A 10,540-nucleotide genomic window follows, 5' to 3' on the forward strand; every position below is an offset into this window, starting at 1 on the left:
GAAGCCTTTCTCGTGTACCACTTGTGAAAAAAGTTTCACTCAAAAAGTTCATTTAACTACTCACATGAAAGGTCACACAGGTGAAAAGCCTTTCACATGTGTGACTTGTGGAATGTCCTTTAGTGAAAGAAGCAGTTTAACTTCTCACATGAGAACTCACACAGGTGAGAAGCCTTTCTCATGTGGGACTTGTGGAAAAAGTTTCTTTACAAAAGACAGTTTAACTTCTCACATGATGATTCATACAGGTTTGAAGCCTTTCATATGCACATGCTGTGAAAAAAGGTTCATCAATAAAACCAATTTAGCTCATCACATGAGAACTCATACAGGTGAGAAGCCTTTCTCATGCGGGACCTGTGGAAAAAGTTTCTCTACAAAATATGGCTTAACTTCTCATATTAGGATTCATACGGGTGAGAAGCCTTTCTCGTGTACGACTTGTGAAAAAAGTTTCACTCAAAAAGGTCATTTAACTACTCACATGAAGGGTCACACAGGTGAAAAGCCTTTCATATGTGTGACTTGTGGAAAGTCCTTTAGTGAAAGAAGGAGTTTAACTTATCACATGAGAACTCACAGGTGAGAAACCTTTCTCATTTGGGACTTGTGGAAAAAGTTTCTTTACAAAAGACAGTTTAACTTCTCACATGAGGATTCATACAGGTGTGAAGCCTTTCACATGCACACACTGTGAAAAAAAGGTTCAATAAAACCAATTTAGCTCATCACATGAGGACTCATACCCTTCTCATGTTGGACTTGTGGAAAAACTGTCTACCAAAGATAGTTTAACTTCTCACATGAAAAGTCATACAGGTGAGAAATTTATCTTTTGTGGGACCTGTGGAAAGAGTTTCACCAATAAAAATGATTTACTTGTTCACATGAGGAATCACACACTTTTGATGTTTTAAAGTGAGCATGAAGTGTAAGGTTCCTCTGTAAAGTTAGTTTCTCAAGAGTTAATTAAAATACTTTAAAAATTCTTCCAATTTTACATTTTATAAGATATTTCTGATTTTGGAAGGATGACTATGATGGAGATATTTTCAGTTTTCTGTTGAAATATTTTTGTTGACATACTTGATAAAGCTAAACAATATTGTTCTACTCATGTCTTTTTCACCAGTTTCAGTTTGTTTGAGACGGTTTTTAGGATGTTTGAAAATATTTTAATATAGATTCAATTTCTGGTATGAAAGTGATTGTCAGTGAAACAATTTTTAAGTGTCGTAATAAAGTCAGTTTACAATGATGATGGTCTTTTTTCATTTTAGTTGTCAAATGTTATTTNCTTCATGGACAGACGCCAGACTACATTAAGAACCTCATACAGCCTTATGTTTCGACTAGGAGCCTCAGGTCGTCGAATCTGAACTTGTTGACGGTTCCTCGGACCTTTTTTAAGACTCGTGGAGACAGATYTTTTAAAGCTGTWGCGCYTYGACTATGGAATGACTTACCTTGCACCATTCGATCTCTACATTGCATAGACACTTWCAGGAAACRACTTAAGACCCACTTTTTTAAACTTGCTTTTTAGTGTAATTCCGTGTTTTATTGTTTGTATGTTGTTTTTAACTTGTTTTACTTTTTACACTTTGTGCAGCACTTTGTGACCCTGGTCTGTGAAAAGTGCTATAGAAATAAAGCTTACTTACTTACTTTACAATGGGTAAAAGACATAAAACCATTAAAAACAATARTATGTTCAGATTCAAGCTCTGCATTATTAAGTTTAATATATAATGAAACAGATAGTAATATGGACATTTTATTAGAAATATTTCATACATTATTCACAATACAAAATATGGGTTTAATAGTTATATTTGTGTTCCAACACATATTGGAGTAGATGGAAATGAGAGGGCAGATAAAATGGCAAAGAAGGTAATTCAGTATCCTATTAGTTTTATAGTTAAAACAAGTAAATCTGAAGGAAAGAGTATTGTTAAAGAGAAACTGATGAAAATGTGGTAACAAAGGTGAGATGAAGATAAAACAGGAAGATGGTTTTATAAAATTCAGAAGATTGTAGGAGAAAGAAGGAATGGAAGATTTGGACATTCAGGACTTAATTATACACTTTTTAAAATTCAAAAACATAAAACTGGCAAATGTGATTACTGTGATAAATACGAAACCATAGAGCATGTTATATTAGAATGCCATAAATATGAAATAGAGAGAAGATATATGAAGAGAGAGTTTGAAAGTATTAAGGAGAAGGTTAATTTATTAGATATATTGAGAAAGAATTTAGGGAGTAAACATATGCAAATAATTATTTGATTTCTAAAGAAATCTAAGTTATTTCATAGAATTTAATTATAGTAAGTGTGCTTGTGAATGAAGGCATGATATACCAAGTTGTGCACAACGTGTGATGCGTTTTTACGTGTGAATGTGAGAGTGTATGATTAGATATAATTTAAGGTAGAATGTATATATATAGATCAGGATAAATATTTAAACCATCACGAACCACACTCCATACCAGTAAGTGGCGGTAATGCTACTAACAGTTTGTTGCCAACCGCCATAAAACCAAGAAGAAGAAGAAGAAGTTGTTTCAAAATTCAAAGCGGAACTAAAAGTCGTTCACTGTTTCCTCCGTGGAGCCACAGTGAAACACACAGAAAACAAAACAGCACGGATAGCAGCGATAGCTCTTCTTCTGTCAGAAGGCATTTTGATCAAGGGTTTTAGTATTTTGTAGGAATATTTGAGAGTTTGCAATAGCATTGTCTTTGATTGTGCCATAAATAGTCGTTCACTGTTTCTTCCGTGGAGCCGCAGTGAAACAGACAGGAAATAAAAACAGCACAGATAGCAACGTTAGCTTCCCTTCTGTTAGAATGTAGTTTGAAGACGGGTTTGGTATTTTGGGTAAATATTTGAGTGTTTGCAGTAAAAATGTCTTCAGTTCAGCGTCACAGGGAGTTAATCAACGAGCAGTTAACTCCTGCTGAAGAAACATTAACGGAGTTTAAAGAAATCATCGTCAAGTCCGAGGAAGAGACGGACGATCAGAGCAGACTGCTGGACTGCAAACGGACTCCCCAGATAATCTTACACCGAATAGGTAGGAAACACCGTCCCGTCTTAATTATTAGAGACAAGTTAAAGAAAGCTGTTTGGGACCGACGCTGAATTCGGCACGAAACTAAATGGTAAAAGATTACAACAATAAACACCTGAAACAGATCAGTTCTATTCCACGCCTTAGTTGGAACATTCCAGTACATAGTATTGACTGAACGACAGAAAAGACGGCTACAAAGTCTGCCTTTTAACCACTTAAAGAACAGTTCTACAATTAAGGGACTAATGTCCCATTAAGATCTAGAGAGACCATCCATGTGTTTATCTTTAGTCGCATTGATTACTGCAACAGTGTCCATACAGGTCTGACTAAAACGACAATCCTCCTTCTGCAGCCGATCAAGAACGCTGCTGCCGGTGTTCTGACTAAAACCAGGAAGTTAGAGCAGTTCTAAAGTCCCTACACTGGCTCTCTGTAGCTCAGAGAGTTGACTTTAAAATACGTTTAGTTTATAAATCACTGAATGGCTCAGCACCACTATACACTAAAGATCTGCTGTTGTTGTATAAACCTTCCAAACCTCTGAGGTTCTCTGGTTCTGTATCCCCAGAACCAAACAGGGAGAAGCAGCATTCAGCTTCTGGAAATCTGGAACAAACTTCCAGAAAACTGCAAACCAGCTGAAACACTGAGTTTATTTTAATCTAGACTAAATTCCCTTGTTTAGTTTTTTTTAGAACCACAATAAACTTTGACCAACATGTTTGATGTGTAATGGTGATTTTAACGATGGCACTCATCAAAATGTAATGTTTTTAACCGGTTTCTCAAGTTGGTGGCTGTTATTTTTATGATTTTTTTTAATTTTGTTTTCATAATGTAAACCTGAAAGGTGCTCTACAAATACACTTCAAATGAATACAGTGAAATGATTAAATATATATTAGATGTGTTTTTGTTAGTTACATTTTACAATTAAAATTCATTATTTTAAAAGGTCGATTTAATTATTTTAGAGGTCATTTATTTAATTGAATATTTCATAATTTCATGATATATTTTATTCTTTAAAGAAAAAATTATAAGTATGGTATATTTAATTTTGTCATCCCTAGCCTTCCATATGGAGGTCCTTTAAAAGTTGATTTAATTAAAAGGTGAAGATTAACAGTAGATGCAATAAATTAGTCAGAAGGTTGTAAAAGAGTATCTGCATTGTATTATGACACACATCTATTTATTCTCCCATCAGAAGAACCACATTGATTAAGTTTAATATTCATATGAAATAAAGCCTTTTTCAGTTGCGTCAATGGATAAACATGAAGTTTGTTTTTTACCTAAACATATAAGCTATTGTTTTCTTTTTGTCCAGATCTCCCACAAAACTGTGCATGTAAAGAGGAGGAAGATTTCACTGAGTTCAGCAACCAGGATGGGAATTCAGCTTTAGATAAAGAGGAACCAGAACCTTTCAAAATTAAACATGAGCAAGAGGAACCAGAACATCAACAGTTCAAAGAAGAAGAATATCAACTCTGCATCAGTCAGGATGAAGAGCAACTTGTGCTGAAACAGGAGACTGGAGACATTTTGGTGACTCCTAGTGAGCAAAGAATCAACAATGAAACAGAACCAAACAGGAACCAACTTATCTTCCACTTTTCAGGCACTACGGAGGGTCCAGTGGTTGAGAGCCAGGATCAGGAAGGAAGCAAATCTGAAGACCCAGGAGAAAAGAGAGACAAAGAGCAGAAACAAAACAAGAGATGTCAGAAAACCAAACAGGAAAAAGGAAATACTGAAGATACAAAACAAAAAAAACACAAAAAAACTCACGTGGACCAAAATGTGTATTCCTGTGAATTTTGTCATCAAATCTTTTCTCAAAAAGGTAACTTGATGACACACGTGAGGATTCATACTGGGGAAAAGCGTTTCACATGTATTACATGTGGAAAAAGTTTCACTCAAAAAGGTAATTTAATCTCTCACATGAAAAGCCACACAGGAGAGAAGCCTTTCACATGTAGAACTTGTGAAAAAAAGTTTAGTAACAAAAGAAATTTAACTATTCACATGAGGACTCATACAGGCGAGAAGCCTTTTTCTTGTGTGAATTGTCGAAAAAGTTTTAGAAGCGCATCATGTTTATCTTCTCACATGAAGGTTCATATGGTCGAGAAGCCTTTCACATGTATGACTTGTGGAAATAGTTTCAGTCGAAAAGATCATTTAAGTAATCACATGAAGCTTCACACAGGTGAGAAGCCGTTCACATGTACTACTTGTGGAAAAAGTTTCAGAATCAAATCTGATTTAACTATTCACACAAGAATTCATACAGGTGAGAAACCTTTCTCATGTGGAACTTGCGGAAAAAGTTTCAGAAGCACATCTTGTTTAACTTCTCACATGAGGATTCACAGGGCAGAGAAGCCTTTGACATGTATGACTTGTGGAAAAAGTTTCACTCGAACTGATCATTTAGGTAATCACATGAGAATTCACACAGGTGAGAAGCCTTTCACATGTACTACTTGTGGAAAAAGTTTCCGAGTCAAATTTGATTTATCTATTCATATGAGAATTCATACAGGTGAGAAACCTTTCTCATGTGGAACTTGTGGAAAAAGTTTCAGAAGCACGTCTCGTTTAACTTCTCACATGAGGATTCACATGGCAGAGAAGCCTTTCACATGTAAGACTTGTGGAAAAAGTTTCACGCGAAAAGATCATTTAGTCAAACACATGAACCTTCACATAGGTGAGAAGCCTTTCATATGTATGACTTGTGGAAAAGGAGTCATTCACAAAAATAATTTGGCTAGTCACATTATAGGTCTCACAGGAGAGGAGCATTTCTCATGTGGGATCTGTGGAAAAAGTTTCACCTATGAAAATGGTTTACCTGTTCACGAGGACTCACAGAAGTGAGATGGCATTATRTTAAYTTCAAATACCAAGGTGCTCTGTAACTTGTTTTGTGCTGTAATTACATCTAGATCATATCTTTGATTTGTTGTAGCTTGGTCCAAAAAATAATTTCAAATAAGACTTCTAACTGAAGTTCTTAGAATTCATCTTATTCTTCTAATTTCACATCTTAAAACCAGATTTGAGATAATAGTCACTGGGAATCTTAAATGAAATTGATTTCAAGGGTGTCTTGAAGGAATCAGTGGTTTGGATTTTCACAATTAGAATGTAAAGCTTATCGAGTCTTGTGTTTATCTTTTTGCTGTATTTATACAGAGTTTTTGTTAAATTATTAAATGTTTTTTCTTAGTGGATTCATGGTAAGAGTTCATGTATGGACTGGTAATTGTCCATTGGGATTCATAATGTTTTCTGTATTCATATCTAATTATCACACATTATTATTATTATTTTCATTATTTTCTCTGTTTCTGATTCAGGAAGGAAATCATGCTGATTAAGATTTCAACAAACCAGGCATAAGGTTGACTAAATCGGGTTGATACTGTAGATGTTTTACTTTTTTTGTTTGTTTAAATATATAAATCCTTGTTAAAGCTACTCTGAATTGTAAAATAAATTTTATTTGTTTTTCATTCATTACACAGGGTCTCTGTTTGAGAATGTTTTGTTTAGGATGTTAGTAAATGTATGAGTAATATAGAGTGACTGTCATTACAACTATTTGTACTTATACAATAAGGTCAATTTACCAGCACAGTCGCGCAATTGCAATGGCGCAATTCAGGCAGTGGCAGAGCTAGACTTTTAAAGTTGGGGGCAAGGGGGGGCCAGGACTACCTCTGGGGGGGACAAAATTTGAAATGTGTGTGTGCACACACACACACACACACATATATATATGTATGTCAAGATGAATTCTGTCATAATTTAAAAAAATAACCAAACTGAATATTTGGTTATTTTTAAGCCCCTCTGTCATTTGACATGTTATAATTGACACCTTTGACTGGCGCACATGGAGACATGATAGACTTTACGCAGAGTTCATCGCAGAGGAAACTAAAATCAATCAAATAAAAGATCCTTTCTGAATATCATCTGATGGACATGTTGAAGAGTTATGGACACCTTGGTTAGGAAGCTCTGTTGTGAACAGGTAATTTGACAGGTAACAATAGTTCGGGTCGGACCAGAATTATTTGCCCGATGGTGGCTCGGGCTTCTAATTAGTTTACATTTAATAAGTTTGCAGCACACAGAGAAAACCTAAAGAGAATATGATCTACTTATTGTACTTTAAATAGAGGAAAAGCAGCTGACTGTTGAGAGAGGAAAGAAATTAAAGTGCAGATCCGTTAGGCAGAAACAAGCGCAGTGCGCTGGGCAATAAATGCTCCACCATTACGCTCCAATTAATCACACATGAGATGACAAACGCCAAATATACAATATATAGTTACACTGCTTAGTTAATGGTGTTTTAAAAACAAAACCAGTAAAAACGTAACTGAGTAAATACATCAGATTCCCTCCTCAGCCTCGTCTTGATAAGAATAGAGCAGTTCGCTGGTTTCTGTCCAGAATGTGATCAGCTGACCACTTGGTGCTCAGACAGTTTCAACTTTACGCACAGAGAACATCGTGGAGCTCATTATTAATCATACTAAGAACAATATCTGTCAGAGAATCATCTCTGATCTGGACGCTTTAACGGACCAGAGGCTTTGGAGCGTCCAGCTGATCCGCTTCTGCGGGGTTTTTCTCCCGCTGAAGGAAGTGATGCGGAATCAGGAAACGATCAGAGTTCTGTCGTCTTCTAATCACGTCATTTCGTGAAATGTTTCCTGATTTCAAAAACGTTCTCGCAGAAAAATAATAAATGTTTCGTTTGATGACTACAAATTGGAAATAAAATGATTTTTTCTTTTTTTCTTTGACGGTCAACGAAAAAACTCTAGCGCCACCTCTGCTCCAAACTACGAACATTGTCGGCCCCTCTTCGGTTTATTCTCTTTTTTGCGCAGGATCAATAAATAACTTATTGGTGTTTTACCATCACCACCAGGTATGAAGTGCTTTAGCCTTTGAGTTGCACCACAGCGCAGCATAACTGAAATATCCAGGAGAAGAATTTCAGCTTCAACAATAACAATACTTGTTCCAGGAGTACAAGTATAAAGGAGGCTGGTATAGCGCCTGATAAAAATCTATTTATTTATGTCACATGGACTTATAAAAAGTCTTATACATTTTCTTTTCATATATTTATTATTGTTTTTCTTCTTTAGATATTAGGTTGACTTAGAATGATTCCAAATAATGTGCAGGAATAACCTGGTGCTGTTACATGTCAATCATCAGGGGGGACCACTGCGGGGCCAATCAGATGACAGGGGGGGCACTGGCCCCCCCTCTTGCTCCGCCACTGAATTCAGGTGGATGTGAAAACATAACCATAGACATAATAAACTTAATTGTTATGTGTTTTCCCCTGTATATCATTTTTCATTTAGTAAATCAAGATCCTCCCCCGAAATTGAAGCAGTACTGCTTTTTGTTCCATCAATAAATTAACTTTTTTCACTGATACAAAGTATCAAACAAATAAATAAATAAAATGGCTGAATCATACTGAACTCCATTTTCCACTGTAAAGTCTAAAATGAGACTGAGCTAACAAGACAAAATAATTACATCTGTTATTGTTTGGAGTATTCAGATCGTTGATAAATGTCTTTTGCAAGTTTAAGTTTTTGGTTCACAAATTAGTGAAAAAATATAATGTACAAATTTTGCTAAATTCCAAGAGTGGTTGTCAGAAAAGTACACGTAAACTTTTGCCAGCTATTGTCTCATGTAGCTCTGATTTTTGCATTGAAGTTTTTTTTTTGTTTTTTTTTTTTAAAGGTATTTAATATTCTAATATTAAAATGAGTATTTTCATTAGCTGTGTGTGTAAAATTCTTATAATTAATTTGTTTATTGTAAATGGTTGAAGACATAATTCTTTGTGTGTTAACTTAGAGTAAATCAATTAGTAAATTGAAAAACACAACTTTTAATTAATATTCTGATTTATTTAACATCACTTTATTAACAGATGAGATTCATGGGAGATTATAAAATGTAAAGCGGAACTAAAAGTTGTTCTCAGTTTCTTCCGTGAAGCTTCAGTGAAACACGCGAGAAATGAAAACGGCACAGATCGCTGCGTTCACTTTTCTTCTGTTAGAATGTAGTTTGAATACGGGTTTGGTGTTTTGGGTAAACCATTTGACTGTTTGCAGTTAAAATGTCTTCAGTTCCGCCTCATATAGAGTCAATCAACGAGCAGTTAACTCCTGCTGAAGAAACACTAACGGAGTTTTATAAAATCATCGTCAAATCCGAGGAAGAGATGGACAATCAGCGCGGACTGCTGGATTTCTCTCGATTACCCCAGATAATCTTACATCGAATAGGTACGAAACACCCTCACGTTTTACTGATTAGACAGGTTAGAGAAAATTGTCTTGGGCGTCTCTGAACTCGACATCCTCTTTAAAGGGTCGTTGCCCCGAACTAAACGACTGAAATAACAAAACTACTCTAAAACGTAGAATGAGCATTCGTGACCTCAACTATTTACTATTTATTATGTAATATCAAAATTACAGTTTGTGATCCGTGGCTTCCTTATCTCAGCTCCCTTTACATGCTGGTTATAGTTTGTGTGTACATTGTTTAGTTTTAGTTATATTGTCTATGTAATTTTATATATCTGTTTATTCATGTCTGTTTATAAGACAAGAGCTATTTTTTCTCTGAACATCATGCTGAGAGCTACCATAGGACACAAATTGTAAATTAAATTCTGTTTACCTATTTTATATGCAAATACACGTTAATTATAGCAGCATTTTTAAAGACACCTAATGCAGTTCCTTTCTTTGTGAACAGATTTTCCTCCAAAAAAACGTGCTATTTTTTTGTATTAAAAAATATATATTATTATATTTCCTATCCTATTCAACAATGTAGACATCGTCTCACATGCAAGGCCACACAGGTAAGAAGACTTTCCCATGTGCGACCTGTGGAAAAACTTTCTCTACAAAAGTTATGCTAACTATTCACATGAGGATTCATACAGGAGAGAAGCCTTTCACATGTGTTGCTTGCAGAAAACATTTCACTCAAAAAAGCAATTTAGCTACTCATATGAGAATTCACACAGGGGAGAAGCCTTACTTATGTAGAATCTGTGGAAGTCATTTGTCGACCAAAGATAGTTTAGCTTCTCACATGAGGATTCACAAAGGTGAGAAGCCTTTCTCATGTGAAATCTGTGGAAAAAGGTTCACCAACAGACAGAGTTTACCTATTCACATGAGAACTCACACAGAGGAGAAGCCTTTCTCCTGTATAACTTGTGGAAAAAGTTTCACTCAAAAAGGTCATTTGACTGATTACATTAAAGGTCACACAGGTGAAAAGCCTTTCACATGTACCACTTGTGGAAAGAGTTTTAGGGAAAGAAGGGGTTTGACTGCTCATATAAGAAGT

General features: G+C 35.4%; 2 protein-coding genes and 1 pseudogene across 4 annotated transcripts in view; all 3 read left to right on the plus strand.

Moving 5' to 3' along the window:
• The first annotated feature begins 6 nt into the window (after window positions 1-6).
• Window positions 7-1,259, plus strand: LOC108166703 (gastrula zinc finger protein XlCGF8.2DB-like; annotated as a pseudogene).
• A 1,205-nt stretch (window positions 1,260-2,464) lies between these two features.
• On the plus strand, window positions 2,465-6,600 carry LOC103472581 (gastrula zinc finger protein XlCGF57.1-like). 3 transcript variants are annotated; one of them, XM_008422326.2, is made up of 3 exons: window positions 2,465-3,091; window positions 4,428-5,030; window positions 6,472-6,600. In XM_008422326.2, the coding sequence occupies exons 1-3, from the start codon at window positions 2,923-2,925 to the stop codon at window positions 6,486-6,488; spliced, it is 789 nt and encodes a 262-aa protein (XP_008420548.1). In that variant the 5' UTR covers window positions 2,465-2,922; the 3' UTR covers window positions 6,489-6,600. The 3 variants fall into 3 exon arrangements, with proteins under 3 accessions (XP_008420548.1, XP_008420549.1, XP_008420547.1); XM_008422327.2 differs by having other exon boundaries at window positions 4,428-4,946; XM_008422325.2 differs by having other exon boundaries at window positions 4,428-6,600.
• Window positions 6,601-9,475: 2,875 nt separating this feature from the next.
• Window positions 9,476-10,540, plus strand: part of LOC108166704 (gastrula zinc finger protein XlCGF57.1-like) — a 19,079-nt gene continuing 18,014 nt past the window's right edge. The window contains exon 1 of the mRNA XM_017307427.1: window positions 9,476-10,540. Within this exon, the coding sequence (XP_017162916.1) occupies window positions 10,028-10,540 (513 nt within the window). The 5' untranslated portion in view covers window positions 9,476-10,027.

Source organism: Poecilia reticulata, linkage group LG11 (genome assembly GCF_000633615.1).
Source record: "Poecilia reticulata strain Guanapo linkage group LG11, Guppy_female_1.0+MT, whole genome shotgun sequence".
Lineage (NCBI taxonomy): Eukaryota > Metazoa > Chordata > Actinopteri > Cyprinodontiformes > Poeciliidae > Poecilia > Poecilia reticulata.

What these genes read in the sequence shown, in the direction of transcription:
- LOC103472581 (XM_008422325.2), top strand. Translation starts at nt 2,923, where the DNA reads ATGTCTTCAGTTCAGCGTCACAGGGAGTTAATCAACGAGCAGTTAACT. An exon ending in GATAATCTTACACCGAATAG is followed by an intron (nt 3,092 to 4,427) that starts GTAGGAAACACC and finishes CTTTTTGTCCAG; the next exon opens with ATCTCCCACAAAACTGTGCA.